Source organism: Mauremys reevesii, linkage group 4 (assembly GCF_016161935.1).
Source record: "Mauremys reevesii isolate NIE-2019 linkage group 4, ASM1616193v1, whole genome shotgun sequence".
NCBI lineage: Eukaryota > Metazoa > Chordata > Testudines > Geoemydidae > Mauremys > Mauremys reevesii.
In genome coordinates, this window is record NC_052626.1 from 101165616 (window position 1) to 101184828 (window position 19213).

General features: G+C 39.1%; 1 protein-coding gene across 2 annotated transcripts in view; it reads left to right on the plus strand.

Annotated features, from left to right (window-relative positions):
* Positions 1-19213, plus strand: part of PDE3B (phosphodiesterase 3B) — a 271481-nt gene that overhangs the window by 202649 nt on the left and 49619 nt on the right. For both annotated transcript variants that reach the window (XM_039535240.1, XM_039535241.1), the window contains exons 5-10: positions 708-814; positions 4827-5037; positions 5555-5631; positions 9165-9316; positions 9694-9831; positions 11491-11602. In XM_039535240.1, coding sequence (XP_039391174.1) covers positions 708-814; positions 4827-5037; positions 5555-5631; positions 9165-9316; positions 9694-9831; positions 11491-11602 — 797 coding nt within the window. The remainder of the gene's footprint in view (positions 1-707; positions 815-4826; positions 5038-5554; positions 5632-9164; positions 9317-9693; positions 9832-11490; positions 11603-19213) is intronic.

Sequence of the window (19213 nt, forward strand, 5' to 3'; positions counted from 1 at the left end):
AATTCAGATTAAAAGAAAGAAAAATACTAGGGTGACTTTACTAATAGCAAACCTCAAAATTGACTGAAAAGATTTGCCCATCTCTTATTAGTCCAAAGCTGAATTAAGATTTTGGTATTGCTTTATTACCAATACTCATGAAATTAATGTATGGGCAGCATAGATTTTATGCTGTCCCGCTAAGCAAAACCAAACCAAACCCAGTAATGCTAATATTGCTTTCTACTTTATTCATAATTAGATAGCTTGAGGAAATTTGTCAGGCTATAACATTCCTTTAAAAACTTGACTATGTGGGATTTGGGAGCAGGGCTCGAAACAACTATTGGAGAAGGTAAGGTAACATTTTCTAAACAATACTAAGGAACGTTAAGATGCTGTGCTAGATGAGTATATGTCTTCAGCCTACTTGCCACAGCTTTGATGTCATTTTAGAATTACTTAGGTGTTCTCCATCAGAGTCTCATGTCATACTCAAAGATTTATGTTCTATATAATAGATGGAAACTAGTTCATTTTACTTGAAGGGTAATGGTACTGTATAAGTCATTATAGCCTACCCATTTTGCTACAGTGTGTCTAGATTTGTGTTACTAAACTAAAATGAGCTGATCTACATATGCATTTGCCCTTACAACTGAATAGAAAGCAAGAAAGCAAAGCAGATTAAAAGAATGCTTGATATTTTTCTTATTTTTTTATTTTAGCCAAGGATCCCATCCAAATGGGCCTTTCAGTACAAACCTACTGACAATACCAAAACAAAGATCATCTTCGGTGACATTGACTCATCATATAGGTCCCAGACGAGCTGGTAAGTTAGCTGTCTTATTCTACACATCTTGCAGCATGTTGCTATGATTATGAGAAATTTGATTTAAATTAAACCCTCTTGTACGCCACACATTACAATAATTTTACCTATTATTTTGTACATTATAACAGTGTGAGTTAGCATCGGTATGTAGCACATGCTTGAAAATAATTTTAATCTAATTTACTTCTAAGAATATTCAGAGGACATATTGAATATTATCTCAATACAAATCTAAAATATTAATACAATGCTGTATAACTGGACAAAAAGTCTCTCTGCTACTGTATTAGCACACACACCTGCAGGCTTTTCAAGAGATATACAATGGTTGTCACTAAATTTTTTTGCAAAGTTACTGTAATAACTATTATGTCATAATTTTTAATTCTTAGAATTATATTACTATTGTTTGTATTACAGCAGTGCCTGGAGGCTTCAGTTCAGAAATGGTCCCCATAGTACTGTGATGTGTACAAACACACATTAAGAAACTGTCCCTACCTGGTAATGGAGCTTACAGTCCAAGGCCCTGATTGTGCTATAAGCACCATATAGACAGACTCCTGTATCCGTGGGAAGCCCCAGTGAATTCATGGAATTCGTTGCATTATCAAGCCTGATGAAAAGAGATTTTTAGCCTAAGAAAGGAGTTTACATGTTAATAATCTTTTTGGAATATGAGAAAAATAGAAATATCAGATGCTGCTTAGTAGTAGCTTAGTAAGTGTTGAATTTCGTAATGACCAGTGTGTATATAATGTGTATACCATGTACTAGAGATTAGAATTGGTCTCTGCCCATATGAAATTAGAGCCTTAGTATGCAGTTCTTCTGCCAATTCCACCCATGCATCTCTGATTTTACCATAATTTCAATAAGCTATTAAACTGTGTAATGTAATTTTTAAAATAGAGACTTGATTGCCTGTTTAAAAATAAGTATACAAGTTTCATTGGGGATGCATAACTACTTTTTTAATTAAAGATATCATTATTCTTCAAACTGTACTGTATATTTGTAAATCCGTTCTTTTCACTGGGTTTGTCTAGTTTATTCACTGATTTTAGGCTCATTTCATTTTCCTAAACCCTAAGCAGCACACAAACTCAGGCCCTGCTCCTGCAACTTGTTGCTTGTGGATAGACCCCTGTGCCTCTTATGGGTCAATTGCAGGATTAGCACTTTGGTGACATTATATACAGCATAAAATACTATGTGTAATCCAATATTTTAAATATATAAATATAAATTGAAAATACACTGAAACTTAAGAACCACTCAAAGGATCATAGAAAGTTGATTGCTTTGCAAAGATGGCCTTCTAATAAGGGTGGTGCAATCCAGGGATACTTTTTCAATCTGTTAAAACAGATTACTTGAGAAGAGTGTTCTTTTGCACAGATTGAACATTTACCTATTCAAACATTGTGGTTTTAACATATTAGATCAGAGAAAAGAAAATTGTAGTTTAATATATAAATTGAAAAAATTATTCAAATATGGCTGAATATTTACTAATTAAGTATCTCAATGATAAAATAGAACATTAAATGCATGCTTAATTAAGGGAAAACAGAATGCAGTATTACCCAATGTGGAAAATATGACATGTTTAAATATATGCAGTGATGTCTTCGGTCATATATTGTAGTCTATTATATATGTATAATTACACTAAAAAGCAGTTAAGAGAACATTACTAAGGTTGCAAAAATCAACCACTCAAACATTAGGAAATGCCGGGATTAAGGTTGTCTGTGCACTGAAAGAGGCAAGGGTCCTCTAGAACAAAAAGTATATAATTATGTAATTAAAGTCTGTTATATAAGGCATATGCACAAGGTAGGGAGAAATTAAGGTCACACATGGCATTTCCTAACTGTTGAGTGCTTGACTTGCAGTCTGATTAGGGTTTTAATATTGTGTGTACATGTGTGTAATTTCCTTGATCTTTAAAAAAGCAAACTGAAAAAGCAAAAATTCTATCTTGTCATATCATATTGACATTCACATAGGTCATTAACAGGGCTGGAACCTTTAGATCCACCAGAGCTCTGCCACTTGAACTAATGGAGTAAGTGATACAAGTGGTAGGTTGTCATCTTCTGTATGGACCAGCACTAGAGGATGATGGGGACACTTTGCTAGTGAGTTTCACAAATATTTGCTAACAGCAAAGGAAAAGTGAGATTCAGGGTCTTGGGTTCTATTCCAAGCTAAGTGTCCTCTAGTGTGTATGGACTCTTCTGCCCATCTGACCCCTACTGCCAAATCCCCTCCAACTTGTCTTTGTCCCAGTCCTGTCTCTTTGGCTCCTTTTCCCAGTACCATTCTTCTCATCTCAGTTACAGTATCCTTGTATAGCAAGTCTTAGACTCACCCCTCAAGACTCCCTGTTGCAGTTCCATTTTCCATGTCTCTACCCCTTCCCAACTCCCATTCTTCTTGTCCAGCCATTCCCAGTCCCCACCCCACTTTCTCATTTCCTTGTCCCCAGTTTCCTTATCCAGGCATTCGCAACCCCCTCTTCCATCTGACTCTCTTCCCACTCCACTTCTAGTCATTTCTCTGATTCTTCCAGCCCATGTTCCTTGTACCTACTGGCTCCCTGCCCCAGTCTCCCAATCTGGGTTTCTTGTTCAGTCTCAATGTCTCTGCTTCCTCCAGCTCCTTGTCCCAGTCTCTCTGCCTAGCCAGTCCCAGTTCTGCCCCTATACTCAATTCATTATCAGATCCGTCTGCCCTTCCCCCAGTCAGTCCCATATCCGCCCGCTTGTCATCCAATCTCAATTTCCTCCCCCATGCACACTGACCCTCCCATGGGCCTTCCTGGCTCCCAGTCTCAGTCTCCCGCAAACTTCCAGTTTCCATCTCTCCTCCCTTCCAGCCTCCAGTCCCAGTTCATCCTGCACAGCTTCTTGTCCCAATATACACCTTTTGCCCTTCCACTTAACTCCCCAGATCTGAATCTTGCCCCTTTGTATTCAAGTCAGGCAGTTTTCTCCTCCATGCTGCCTAGGTGCCAGCAGGGGGTCATTGAAAGTACAGGAAAGGCAGACTCCCTGCTTTGCCCCTGCATCCATAGGCTGGAAGGAACATGCTCAGTCACACTGTGCAAATGGTGCATGTACAGTCTGATCAGTACTAGGAGCTGTGAGAGGCTTGAGCATGCTCAGAGCACAAAGAATACAGAGATTTTAGCTGCTAAATCTAAGAAATCTACTGATCATATGGAAACTGCAGTTTTTCAAAGGCTTGTATCTTGGCCAAATTTTGGCGGATTTTCACAGGAACAGTGAAAGACATATCTGTGACACAACGCCACGCTCCTGCCAAATTTAAAGTCTCTTCTCCAAACTATGGAGACGCTAGAGTTTTTAAAGTAAAGGTCACCAGAATTTTTTAATGTTGCAAACAACTTATTTTTTTCTAGCATCATTCTCAGAAAAAGATGAACTCTTCTGGCTGAAATTTTCTATAAAAACTCAGCCTGAGGCAGACAACCAGCATAGAAAATTTTAGCACAAACAGTTACAGTTTAGCAACATCACAAGCAACTGAAAACAAGGTCTTTTAAAGGGAAGTGTAAGGGAAGCTTAATAATCAATGCTAACAGCCCCTCCTAACATAAGTATTAAAAACCACATACATTAAAACCAAATTACTAAACAAACAGTTAGGTTTTACACATACTTATATATGAGATCTCATTGAAAATCTGATATACAGTTTTTATATGGAGAAGCTTAAACATTGAACAGAGCATGCACCCAACAAATGACTCAGATGTGCAGCCTACCCTGTATTGCTTGTGTATAAAACCAAAACAGTGAATAAATCTTGATGTCTAATACGTGTTTAATAGTTTGATCCATCCATCTATAGTATTTTTCATCTGTCACTTTGTTCTTATTAAGCTTATAGAATTTTCTTTTATCTTTCAAAAACATTGTTTTTTAATGTAGTCTAAAGAAATGCTCAGTAAATTATTACATGTATGTTTTTGCAGGTACTTCCCCTAGCCTGAGTCCTGTTGGTTCATCTAGTCATGGGTCTATCTCCAGTGGGTCCCTTGTCAGTCGGTCACCTGTAGAATTTCCTGATACTGCTGATTTTCTTACTAAGCCAAGTGTTAATTTACATAAACCTCTGGGATATACATTTAATTCTTCAGATTTTCAGCAACAAGTTAAAGCTTCTACAAGCTATATTTGTAACAGGTACTGTAAACCCTCAGATGTATTCAAAGGTATAAAAGCAAATTGTTATATGCTGTAATTATCAATACTTTTATATGAAAAATAAGGAAACTTGATATATCTGTGAAAGATAACTTCTCATACTAATTTATATGCCTATGTATATGTAGCATCTATTATCGGGAAGGGCTGTAAATACACTACATATTTCATTGCTCCGTAATTGAATGTGGCAACCATTCTGTACTAGGAGTGCTATACTATATGTTTTAGGAGGGGAAAGGAAACTCCATGTTTGGGAATTAATTCTATTCTGATTCAGTCACCTTTTAAATGACCAACACTACTTCTGGTAGCACAGTGAAGGTTACTTAAAGTACTGGCCAGGCCCAATCCTGCTTGCTTTGAGATTTACCAAGGTGATATGACTGCAAGTATCTGAGTAATAGCATAGTAACTGTAGTATTTATACAGCAATCAGAAGTGGAAAAAAAGAGAAATATGCTAATATTGTTCCTTGTCTTGTTTATTCTGTAAGCTGTGGACATCAACTTCTCAAGCGTATTTCAACATCACAGTCAGAATCTGGTGCAGAATATCAAGGCAGAAAATCAGGTAGGATCTCAAAATATGCAAGTATTTGATAGTGCTTCACTGTGCTTTTTCAATAAATAAGCAATTTTAAAATTCCATATTAAAACTTTTCCTATACTTCCAAATAATTCATATATATATCTTTTTATTAACCATTTTAATGGATCCCTATATATCTGGTTTATTATCTTTCAATTTCTTGAGCCAGGATAGGAGATGGCATAGTCTTATGTGTATCCTGTTTAAAGATATGTTTTCTAATCTACTTCTGGCTTCATATTTTTGCAAGCAAATGGAGTTTTTAATGCTCTGTAGCTGGTTTTCTGAACTTTTAACATGTCACACAACAAACTGAACTTTCCTACCTCCTGAGTAGCAGTTACTGTATTGTATTAATTCAATTTCTATGAATAAAAGGTTAAAATTCTACAGTGTAGCTTTTTCCACACTCTCTCCATCAGGAAAGAGATTTTTGTCTTACGAAACTCTCCTGTCAATTCTTTGCATGAAAACAAGATAGAAAACAAACAACTAATTTTCATTATGAAGAACCTGTTGAGGCCATCTGAAGAATTATTGGCCAGTGTGACAAAGCTCCAAGCCTGTATTGGTGGGTTCAGTGGCCTAAGAAGCTCACTAAGGCCCTCAATGTGACCACCTTTCTTAGTTTAGCAGCAAAAGTCACAGCTTATTGAGCTACTTTCATCACAGGCCAGTATGGGAAGTGGGACGGTGGAATACCCACAGTCTCTGTTGCTCCTTAGAGCTCAGTAGGCGCAGTTCAGCCTCCTGCCTGGACCAAAGTCTGCTTCCCCTGTCATGGGGATCTCTGTAGAACATGGGGGGAAGGAGGGAACCGGGGCCTGTCCTCTACTCTGGTTCCAGCCGAGGGACCCTAATGTTAGCAGCTGTTGGCCAACTTCCTGTTCACCGCTGATGGTGCTTTGATTCCCTGGGCCACTTCCCCATAATCCCTTTTTCCCAGCTTCACCCTTACCTCAGGCTTCAGCAACACTTCCTCTCCTCCAGCTCCTTTCACCTGAGCATCCTTGAGGGGACTGGAAGGAGAGCTTTTAAGCAGTATGAGTAGGACTTTGATTAATTCCAGCTGTCTCTATTAGCCTACCAGCCTTAACTGACCCTTTGCTGGTTAACTAGAGTCAGGTGCCTGCATTAGACTAATGACTTTAACTGGTTTAATTAGCAGCAGGTGACTTGATTGGCCTGGAGAAGCCTTTGTTTGGCTACCCAGGGAACAGGGACCTGCTCATCCTGAGGCTGATATATTTGCCTTCCACTACTCTTTTATAGCCTTCTGGTCTGAGTCCGTCACACCAGTTAAACTAGATTTACATCTTTGCACTGCTGGAGTGGCACAAAGCAGCCAAAGTGTACCAGTGATCTGGCCTGATTTTTGTGAAAATGGACTACACTTTACATTTTTTCTGCTAGCGGACTTTAACCAGCTATTGTACTTCTCAAGGGACCAAATGTCAGTTGAGGATACCAGATCACATTGCTGTCTGTCCATTCCCTGTTTCCTGCCCTTCCTACTTCACTACACCCTTTGCCCCTGAAGAAGAGCTGAGGGAGGGGATTCATAGGAGCCAGCTATATCAGCTGTACCCCCAATGGCGGCTCATTTGTTCCCACCTCTTTCCCCAATTGAAAGTGGTTTCCACTCTCTTTGCTTGAGTGCCCTAGATACAGAATTTAAGAATAACGTGAATGCAAACTTGAAGTGGACTTGTGCATTCTGTTCTTGATATACTGGTTTAGATGTTTATATCAAGAGAAATCTGTTTCGTTGTCCTCTTCTTTCATCCCTTCCCTTTCTATTATTCATTCCCCAATTTCTATTTTGTGTAGACTACTATAAAAAAGGTAGGTTTCACAACTGAATTCTGAAATCAATTTGACTAGAACTCATTCCAATACATCTTTGCCTTAGTGATAAAATGTTTTACAATAATTTGTGTTTCTCATAAGTGCAGTTGTCTTCATGGATCATGAATGGAGAGACAGTCTGAGGGCTTGTCTTCACTACCGGGGAGATTCACTCTGCTGCAATTGATGCAGTGGGTGTCGATTTAGCACGTCTAGTGAAGACCTGCTAAATCTACTGCAGAGCACTCTCCGGTTGACTCCGGTACTCCAACTCTCCAAGAAGAGTAAGGTAAGTCAACCAGAGAGCGTCTCCTGTCAACGCAGCGCAGTGAAGACACCGCATAAGTCAACCTAAGCTCCATCTACTCCAGCTATGTCATTCACATAGCTGAAGTAGCATAACTTAGGCCAACTTATCCCAGTAGTGAAGACAAGCCTTAAGATATCCTTTTCATATTTTTTTAGGACCAGTATCTTGAATTGGATTCAGAAGTGAACTGAGAAACATAGGAATATGCAGAGCACATACATCTATGCTACTTAGAAAAGAGCTTTAGTCACTCAGTCTTTCTCCTGTCCCCAAGCACCCAGGCTGGAGAGGCTGAGCACCACACCTCTCTGCCATTCCAACTCCCTGAGTTGTGGGGGAAGCCTGAGTGTCCGTGCTTTCTGTCTATCTGGCCCCGGAGCAATTTTTTTGGTTTCATTTCAGATTGAACCAATTTTTTTGAACTGCAAATGAAACAAAAAATCAGTTATTCATGAACTCTTTCAGACTAGGACCATATCTTCCTCTGTTGACAGTAAAACACCTAGCACCCAAAAGCATGCTAAATAGTGAACCATATATCTGATTCTGTAATCTGTTTTCATTTACTTTTAGAGACGAGAGCATTACCTGCTTGTAATATTTTAATTCTTTTAAGATTACTGCTTTTTTAAAATAATCACCCAGTCTTCTCCGCTAAGTCTGTGGAGTATTTAGTGTCACATTTATTTAAACTCTTAAATTTGGTCAAAAAGGAAGTGCAAAAAGTGAAGCAATTAGCCGCTCATATTTCACCAAAGGGGACATATAAGTATCTACAGTGATAAAATGTAACAGTTAAGAAGTTTGATGCTGGAATATTACAGACTTATTTACGCACATTTAATAAACAAATGTACATCCAATAAACAGGATGATGCAATAAGCACAGTGTGGTACAGTACAATGATTCTACATCCCCTCTTTTGCAATGTGTCTAATGCATAGAAGGGGATGGAAAGGTTCGTGTGAGATTTTAATGAATGTGGAATTGTAAAACAATAAATGCTGTATTGTAAAGGATACAATTTGATGCTTAAATGACAAATACTTATCTGGGGGAATATTTATATAAAATATTAAAATTGACTATCTAAAATACATCTTATAGGCATCCATGCTGTCTTCTAAGTTAAAACACAAGCTGATGAATGTAACCATCCCCATCTTCAGGGCACTCTCTACTTAATAGCTTGAGAAGAGAAAAGAAAAGATGGGCTTTGCAGAAGTCACAAGGTCAATAAATCTAACTTCTAGTGGGCCAAGGATAGGAGCAAATAACAGCTGATTAAAAATCTTAATTCCTGAATTTATTTATGAATAAGTTGTTGATAGTAATTGTGCACTTGTTATATTTAAGGTGAAGATGGAACCACTGGTATCTCAAAAGAGTCAGTCCACCATACAGAAGGACGGAAAGATGAAAGAAAAGAAACCAGAGACTGCAGAAAAAAGTTGATAGAAAGTGACAATCAGCAAATGGCTCAAACACAGAATAACCAGCAATCTGATGTAAGCATACAATTGCAGTAATACCCGCAATGTTGTATATTAATGTATTTCTTCATGGGTTTTAATATCATATTCTAAGGAGGTCCTTACTTTACATTATTGTATAAGAGCCTTTGGAAAACAGTGCATCATTGGAATCCAGGATTCCAAATACTGGTTAAGTTTAGGAGTAAAATTTCAAAGTATACAACAATATTGTGACACCATTTCAAGGCAGAAAGGGTTGATGGGATAAAATAAGTGTGCAGAATAACTACAGCAGCACAGTGGAATGTAAACTGTTCTACAATACTTTATCGTTTTAATGTCTATTTAAATATAAGTGACAATTTGGTTTTCAATCTCATTGTGGAAATGGTTCATTCTCTCTTATACAGATGGAACAGGATTCTTCATTAGAACTGATGATAACAGAAGATCATGAATCATTAATGGAGAAGATGAACAATTGGAATTTCCAAATTTTTGATCTAGTGCAAAAAATGGGAGACAAATCTGGAAGGATCCTTAGCCAGGTTTGTTGCTGTTTTTGGTGTATGAGCCACAACTGAGGTGCAGTTTTGCCAGTCTGATTATAAATTAAGAATAGCTTGAAAAGTAGCAATTTTATTTTCTTCTCTTCTACCCTTACATGTGTGTAGACCGTAAGAATTGCTTATTTTGTGAGAAACTTGCATCAAACCGTGGGTTTTTTGCATTTTATTCTGAATACTGTGAGGATATTGATAATTCTTATTTTATATGGGAGTGAGTTCTGTAGTCTTAACTCCAGCTGCAATGAAGGGCTCCATCTCCTGTCAACTGTTTCATGTCTTTTGGTGGAATGTAGTTGTCATTGGAAGTCACAGCTGAGACGGGAGAGGCAATCTTTCTAGGAACCTTTTCTATTTCTCCCATAAACAACACTATTCTTTCTTCCATGCTGCCTCTTACATAGATTGCACTTCCTGACCTAATTAATAAGGCTACTACTCTTACTTCAAGACTTCTCTTATTGATGTATTTATAAAAGAAAAAAATCTTTCAGATGATTTAGTACTGTCAAGTTGTGCATTGGTTAAACTGTGGAACCGTGTGATCTTTTCATAGTTATACTTCTCCCCTCTCCCTTTTTCCCTCCTATTGTTTATAACACCCATTTATTGTATCTTCCTTTTATTTGTTTCAAAGATAAGCTCTTAAAGTTAGAGACTTGTGCTATACTGTGCATTTGTATAGCACCTAGCATATTAATATTATTAATAATAATAAAATATGTAATAATGCCACAGTAATGGCACTGTCACTCTGTTCTAAACCTCTGAGAGAGAGTCATAACTTTTAGATATTTTCCTTTTAGACTGAAATTGGCAGTCCAGATCTTTTGATGCCTCAAAAATGTCCTCACAGTTCTGATTTATCTTCATCCCAGTTTCCTTAACAAAGGAAGTTGGTATCAAGCTAGGTATACAGACAGGAGTGCCCTTGGAGAAGCTAGAACTCAGGGGGAATTTCTTGCATAGCTTCTTGGGTTAGGATGAGGACACTGGAACCTGTTGAATATGATTCTATAAAGGTATATGTACTGCATTCCTAAAAGAGAGGTCCAGGGAACCGTTTATAGGGGGGGAGGAAGGCTGCAAGAGGAACCTTTATCTATTTTCTCCTAGGAAGCCTGAGAATTCTACTTTGACAGATCTCTTAATCAAGTCTATACTTGAAAGATTGTCTAAAGCATTGATGAGCAACCTTCAGCCTGCGGGCCGCAGGTTCTCATCACTGGTCTAAAGCTTTGGGATGGGGACTGTTTGGTAACTCTGCTCCTCAGTAATAGAAAACAGTATATTTTTTCTAGCATAGCATGCATAAAAGATTAAAGATAGGAAAAGAAAGTAAGAAGGTGCATTGGGGTCATTTCAGTAAAGAGATATGCAGATATTTTTTTCCTTTTGATTTCAAGAGAGTGGTAAGATAAAGTGTCTGTTTTGATGGAAAGAATTCCAACAAACTGTATTAATAGCACATTAGTACCCAATGACTCATTTTTAATGAAGCATCAACAAAATTTAACAATTTAACAATTTTAACAGTATACTTAATAAAAAAAAATAGCAGAATAGTCTTAAAGTAGAATGAAGCTAAAATGATTAAACTTTGACACTTTCAAACCAAAGTTAATTTTAATATGTGTTTAGGTGACATACACCTTGTTCCAAGACACTGGCTTGTTTGAAATTTTCAAAATTCCAACACAAGAATTCTTGAATTACTTTCGTGCACTAGAAAATGGCTACCGAGATATTCCCTGTAAGTAATGTCCAACTACACTATATACTTTTATTCCTTTATAACAAAACATGTAAGTATGTTTACTTATTATTTTACCCATAATATTACAGATAGTGTCTAATCTTAATGTTACAGGTATGGTAATTGGATTGTTTTTAATAAATCTCTTGTCTCATAATTTATAAAAAATAGACCTACAGCAAAAGATTTGGTGGACTCCCAAATTGAGTCTGCTCACATTTAGTTTGAATATAATCTGGTAAAATGTGCATGAATAGTTCAGGAAGTTTTCAGATTGAGCCTGATCCAAAGTCTTTTGAAGTCAGTAGGAGTCTATTCATTGACTTCAGTGAGTTTAGATCAGGTCTGTCAGGAATATAAATGCTTATTTATTATGCTAACCCTTAATTAACACTGCTATTCTTTTGTGGTAAAAGGAACATTCCTCCATACAGTCTAAACTTTTACTCTATTCTGTGATTTGTTCAAGACAATTAAACTTTTTTTCCTGTGCTATATACATGTCACGGCTGGGGTATCAGTAAGTGGTCACAGGAGCTGGAATTTCAAAATTGATTAACAGTCATTTAATGTGTTTTAAAGATATTAGCACAAATTTTCTGGTCATTCGATTTATAGATGTCATTTACTTCAAAATCATGTTATTCTTTGAATCTGTGTGCATATGGATCCCACTGGCAGTGTGCATTCAGAAGTTTTATCAGCAGTATCCACTAGGGGTCAAACATGCACCTTCATGCCCTCCCCCTCCTCTCCTAAGGCATAGAGGGAAAGCAACACTGCCACCATTCAGTTCCTTCTAACCACTCCTTGGCAGAGAGGTGAAACAACATAGTGTCCTTCCTTAGTATAGCTAGTTTGTTGTTACTGTAAACTTTTGATTTCGTTTTATCCATTGTATTTGATAGTTTAGTGTTTACTCTATACCCTGTTGGCAAAAATAGTAATCACCATAATAATAATAATAATAATAAATTTTAACTAAAATAAGCTGATACCACTGACTGTTATTTTGAGAACATTCCAAATGTAGTTGAAAGGCCAACAGAAACACTCTAAACTAATCATGATTGTTTGATATCACGAAGCAAAGAAACTTCCTGTGCAATGGATGTATCAACCAGAAAGTATGTATCCTGCAAGCTGAGGGTACTGAAACAGTCTTGAAGAAGGTATGATAGATTCTGTTTCTTTCTGCATGGGCCTCCCAGGCGAGTAGTCCCTGAAAAGGAGAATGGGTGGGTGGGTGTGGGGAGACATTTTACGGAATTGGATGGTATACCCCTCTTGGATCACCTGCAAGACCCCGTGTCTAAGGTAACTGCAGCCCAAGCCTCATTGAAGAAAGAGAGATGGGAACCAAAAGGAAGGTAAGAAAGGTATCAATCCACAAAGTCTAGAGCAGTATCCTCAACTGAAGCATTAAATTGTTGTTCCTGAGATTGAAATGGCTGGGTAGAGGACAATGGAAATGGCTTTCTCTTTTGATACCTTGACCTCTTTCTCATCTGATCTGGTGGTAAAAATAACCATAAGAGGTGTAAAAATAAGAAGAGGTGGCTGGTTGAGATCTCTGTCTAGAAGAAAGTTGACATTTATAATGCTTCCATCTAAAATTGGGGGTATATAGTCCCAAAAATCTAAGTGTAGTTTGAGAGTCCTTCAAGGAGTGCACAATGTGTCATCCATTTTTTAATTAAACAGCTCTTTCCCATCAAATGGTAAGTCTTGCACTGTTCTTTGCACCTCCTTATGGGTACCCAAAGTATATAACCATGAGTCTCTCCTCGTGGTATCACCTGTAACCATCAGTCTTGGTCCTGTGTCAGCTGAGTCCAAACCTGCCAGAAAGGTTGTCCCTCTAAACAAATTAATTTAAATTCCTCTTTGATATCTGATGGTAGTTTGTCCATGAAATCTGCTGTTCTGTACCACTAGATATAATTATACTTGGTCAGCCTAGCTTTATAATTTGCAATTCTGACCCAAAGACAAGTGGAAGAATAACCTTTTGGCCAAATAAATCTTATTTTTTTGGCTCTTTTTCTGCTCAAGTAGACTTTGTTATCTGTTTGGTCTTTTCATTAACCACAGTATCTACTAAGGATTTTGGTGCCAGGTGCATACAGAAATACCCAAATCCCTTTTGTGGGGGTACTTAGTATTTATGTTCAGCCCTCTCTGAGGTCACTGTGATAGATGCCAAAGTACCCACAAGTCCTTTGTGGGTTCAAAGAATCTTTCATTAATAGGATGAGCTATCCTGTTTTATGAAACTGGTTGAAGAATATCAAACAGTTTGTGTGTTTTCTAATGGACCAACTCCAAAGACATTCTGCCATTCTCCATAAAAGCTTTAAAATCATTTGCAGCCATGGGAATGGAGGAGACAACAACTTCATCCAGGGAAGATGAGAAGCCCCTCAGAGATGGATTTTCTTGTGTTGTAGTCATGTTGGTCCCAAGATATATGAGAGACAAGGTAGGAAAGGTAATATCTTTACTGGATGAACTTTTGTTGGTGGAAGGTGCAAGCTTTCAAACTACACAACATTTTTCTTTAGGTCTGGGAAAAGAAATCAGAGTGTCTGAGCTAAATACAAGTTGGGACAGATAGTTAAGCATAAGAGTTAAATTTTATAAGGGGTCACTTGAGATGGAATGGGCAATAAAGGTTAGATTGTTATGCAAAAGGAGTTGGACATGAGTCATTAAGGGTTAGCATGCAGGTGCATATGTTACAGATTGTTGTAATGAGCCACGAAACCAGTATCCCTGTTATATCCATGGTTTTTAGTGTCTAGGGTTGTTATGAATTTAAGTCCCCAGGCTTGCCATTTGAAGATGTTATGTACGTTTCCTTTGAGGACAAATATTGAAAAATCAGATATGGAGTGATCACTTTGTGAAAAGTGTTTGGCCATGGGTGATATGGTATTTTTGTCTTTTATCATTTTTCTGTGTGAGTTCATTTGAGAGCATAGTGATTATCTGGTTTCTCCCAGAGAGTTGTTGGGGCATATGATGCACAAGATATGGTATTCCACATGTTGTGATAGGCATGTGTAGGACCCAGGAATCTTGATAGGGGTTTGTAGGAGGTATTTATCATTGCGGCACTGGAGGTATGTCTGCAGATTTTGCATCTGTTGTTCTGGCAGGGTCTGGTACGGCTTAGAGTTGGTGTGGCCTGGTCTGTGGGGACCTTGCTTCTAATGATGAGGTTGGCGGGGTTGGGGAGTTGTTTGAAGAGGGGTTCAGAAAAGATTTATTTCAGAATTGTGGGTGACAGCTAAGTATCTGTGGTCAGTGGGGTTTTCTTTTCTTTATTGAAGCAGGTTCTCACAGTTTATGGGCGGCCCATTCTATGATGCAATCTACTTCTCTGGTAAAATGTTTGTATTTCTCCTTCGCCCTCTGTAGAAAGTGGTTATTGAATCTCAGAAACAGCCTGCTCTGTGGGAGAAGGGACAGACCTCTGAGGCAATTTAAATTCAGGTCTTGGGTGTGAAGCCGAATGATGACTTGGTGTTGAGGACAAAGAGGCCAGTATGGCCAATGTTGAAAAACATACAAGTAAAGCATATTAAACCAAGATGATGGACCCCAAAGAACGAAAGATGGCCTTTGTGGCAGAGCCCAAAATGCAGTGATTCTAGAGGCACCTCCTCTGTTACATTCACTATCCCTCGATGGAGCCACTGAAGATGGTTGACGCTCTGGGGACTAGTCCCTATTGGAGGCCTGTGATGACGAGGAGGAAAAAGAACCTGGACCTGGAGGTGCTATAACTTGCTGAGGTGTGGAAGGATTTCTCTGATCCTCAATGTGAGGTCTCAATGAAATCTTCATGACAGGCATTCGGTGTTCATGCTATGGTGGACATTTTTGACTTGCCCAATATAGGAGAGAAGTACAGTAAAGGAGATTGTGGTATCAGCTGTGCCTATAAAGGAGTTACTAGCAGATGATCCCTGTACTGAGTGTAGGTAGCGGATATCTGATTTCCTTTTGCCCATAACCATCTACCTCGGTACTGTTTGAGTCCGCGCCATGCTCTTTGATGCCACTTTGACTGCAATACTATGCAGAACAGTATTGAAAAATCCTTTGACTGTGTTGACGGACTCGGGTACTAGAAAAAGCTGAAGTTGCACATGGTTCTGACTTGCTTTAAATGAGTTCCTCGGTACCTGTACCTCAGATTTCTTGTGCGGTTCTGGAGATAGGGACTATTGCCAAGAGGATGGTTTGGCAGTATACTCCTTACTCCCACAGGCAGCCAGGGTGTCTGACTGCTCTAGTGGTTTTGTAATCTGAGATTTAGGGTTCTTATTAAATGAATGAGTTCTCTTTGAGCCAGGAATCACTTCCCTTCTTGTTAGGCACTAGAAGTCTGGCTCTTTGAAAAAGCAACCAATGGCATCTTCAGTGGGTCAGTGAATAAATAAAATGCACTATTGGTCTGCAGCTTCATACACCTCAGATCACCTCTGAGTCTGATGCAACTCTCATGGATTTCTCTGTGAGAAAGAGTTTTTTAATCTTGATTCCCTGGATTTTTGAGTGCACTCTTTAAATACTCTACAGATTGTGCACTTAGATGTGACTCTCCCCTAAATAATATAGACATTTGTCATGTCCATCCTTGAGGGGAATTACCACTCTACATGATAGGTATGGCTTAAAGCCAGGTGTTTAAGGTTCAGGCATAAAGACTAGACTTGGTACCACAAAAAGCCTAAAGCCTAACTAAAACTAAAACTTATAAAAAAATATGTTGTTGTTATTTGCTGACAGGCTATGAAGAGACTTCTACACTATAAAATACAGTGGATAAAATTAAATGAAAATTTGACAGTAACATACACTGTACTAAGGAAGGACACCATGTTGTTCCAACTCTCTGCCAAAGGGTGGTTAGAAAGAACTGAGAGGTGGGCAGAGTTACTCAGCCCTTTATGCCCTCGGAAATGGAGCATGAGGGCATAAAGACTGCTGATAAAACTTCTGAACATCTGTGCAGAAGGCATATGCACACCATGAATGGGATCCACATGCATGGAACATCTCAAAGAACAACAGTTACGGTAAAGTGTAAGTAAGCTTTTTCTGGGGGCTGGGGAGGGAAGGGATTTTCTTCTGTCTCTTGATAAATAGGAAATTAAGCATATTATTATGAACCTAACAGTGGCATATTGATTCTGCAAACATCTCTCTTCCATAGTTATCCTTTTTATTAGGCTAAGATGAAAAGATCCATAATCCCTAAAAACAAATGAACTTGTGTATATGTTTGAGATAGGTAGCTCTCAATAATAAATGCATCATTTGATTTTAGCAAAAGGTAATTTAGTAGCTATTTTTGTATTGTTATTGTCTTTATAAATAAATTTCTAGTCCCAGCACTGGGCAATTAAACACAAAACACAGTTCACATTAGTTTTATAGTTCATTTCACTGTTCCCCATGTGTAGTCAATCAGTTTCTCCTATTGTATGCGTGTTTCACACAACAGAGGAGATGACATTTTTAATAGAAAAATATAATTCTAAAACCACAAATTTTACACACACACGCAAAACAAGATAATTCTGAGGTGAAAGTTTTTGTTCTTCTTTGAGTGATTGCACATGTCCATTCCACTGTTGATACATGCACGCCTTGTGCATAATTGTTGAAGATTTTTCCATCAGCAGTACCCATCGGGGCAGCATGAGTGCCCTCTGGTGCCTTGTACCAGTGAACACAGTTATAAAGGGCCATGCTGCCCCCCTAACACCTCTCAGTTCCTTCCTATCACTGGTGATGGTTGTTGGATCTTTGCATTTGCAAGTCTTCCTTCTCTTCTTGTGTGTGTGTGTATAATATCTATCTATCTATCTATCTATATATAGTAGTTGTTGTGTTAGTTAAGTCTAGAGTAGTGTATTTGGTACACAGTTAGTGACTAGAGTAAGTTTAGCTTACTTCTTAGTGAAGCTCAGTCTCCAGTGCTTATTTGGGTACTGGGTCTGGTATCGGACTCATGCCATGTTCTGCCAGCTTCAACCTATGTCAGTAAGTGATCCTCTTCCCAAGTGCCTTAAATGGCTGGGGTAAGTGTACATTGGTTACAAATGTCACATTTGTAGAGGGTTCAAACCTCATTTGATAAAAGACATGGCTGCTAGGTTTATGTACTTACCCATGGAGTCTGCACTTCACCCTCCATTGGAACCTTCCTGCTGAGAACGGGTACTGAGCATGTCCGAGTCTGCCAGGAGTACTTTGCCCATTTGATTTGAATCTATAGGCAGACATTCCTCACTGGTACCAAAGAAAAGACTTAGTAAGTCCTTGAAGGACTCAGTACCGGGGCCTTCAAAATCTTCAGGCCAGGCACCAAGTGGAGGCAAGGACACTGATGGGCACTCAAATAAGAGACACCCCCAGATAGAGGCACCCCCTGTGTGAAAAGAGTGATTCTTGACTATGGAGCCCAGGAAGGGCCCATTGAGACCGATTCCAAGACCAGCATAGCTAGAGTACTTCAGTGTCAGGAGCCTTTGGCAGTGCCTTGTGCACCCGAGACATTTGAGGCAACATAGGAACTACTGAACTTCTCGATACTGGTTTCACCCACAGTGCAAGACTCCTGCCCGATACTAAGATCGGATGTGTTAGATCCTTCAGTGACAGTTCCAGCCCCAGTGCACCATTTGGCACTGGTGTCTGCTGCTGTTGGTGCATCTCAGTGGCTTCCATAGAACAGGAATCCTGCAATGATCTTGCTGGTGCCTCCATCACCAGCCTTGCAACTGGTCTCCCCATTACCAAGGGAAGCAGCTCCCCCGTGGCCAGAGGAAGTGGACTTTTCTTCCTCATGATACTGAGGTCTGCTCCTATGCTTCCAGACCTGAGCAACCCCAGCAGCCCTAGTGAGGTGCCTACCCTCCATGGTTCAGAACTCAACCTAAAGACCAATGGCCAGCATATAGGTAGGTCCTGCTTCAGTATCAGTCGCCTTTTGGAGCTCTTGGAGCTTCCCACCATGCTCTGTGACATCCCTGCTCCCTTCCCACTCTCCCACATCAAGTAAGCACTGGGAACATATACACCCGGGTCACCACTCCCATTCTTCCGGTTCTAGGACTGGTACTATGCCAGGGAAGTTGCTTACTCAGGACTCTCTTGTGCAGAAGTTGGACTAAGGACCTCCTCAACAGTCATTAGCCTCTTCATGTTTGTTTCTGGATGTGGTGGTGGTTGCAGAGTCTGCCTCACCCCTGTCAGATGACTTCAAGGCCCATCAATACTTGCTAAAAAAGGGTGGATGCGACTGAAGGAGGTGCAAAAAAAGTCTCACAGATTGGTGGACATTTTAACCTCTACAGATCCCTCTAGGGTAGTTCTCCCTATTAATAAAGCTATCCTAGAGCCCATTAAGTGTTTATGGCAGGACTTCATCCTCCCTTCTTCCCACTGCTAAAAGGGTGGACAGGAGATGATATGTCCCTTTCCAGTGATATGAAAATTTTTACAACCACCTACATCCTGGTTCCCTGGTAATGTCTGCTGCAAACATAAAGGAGAGACAGGGACATCAGGCCTCAACCTTGAAAGGCA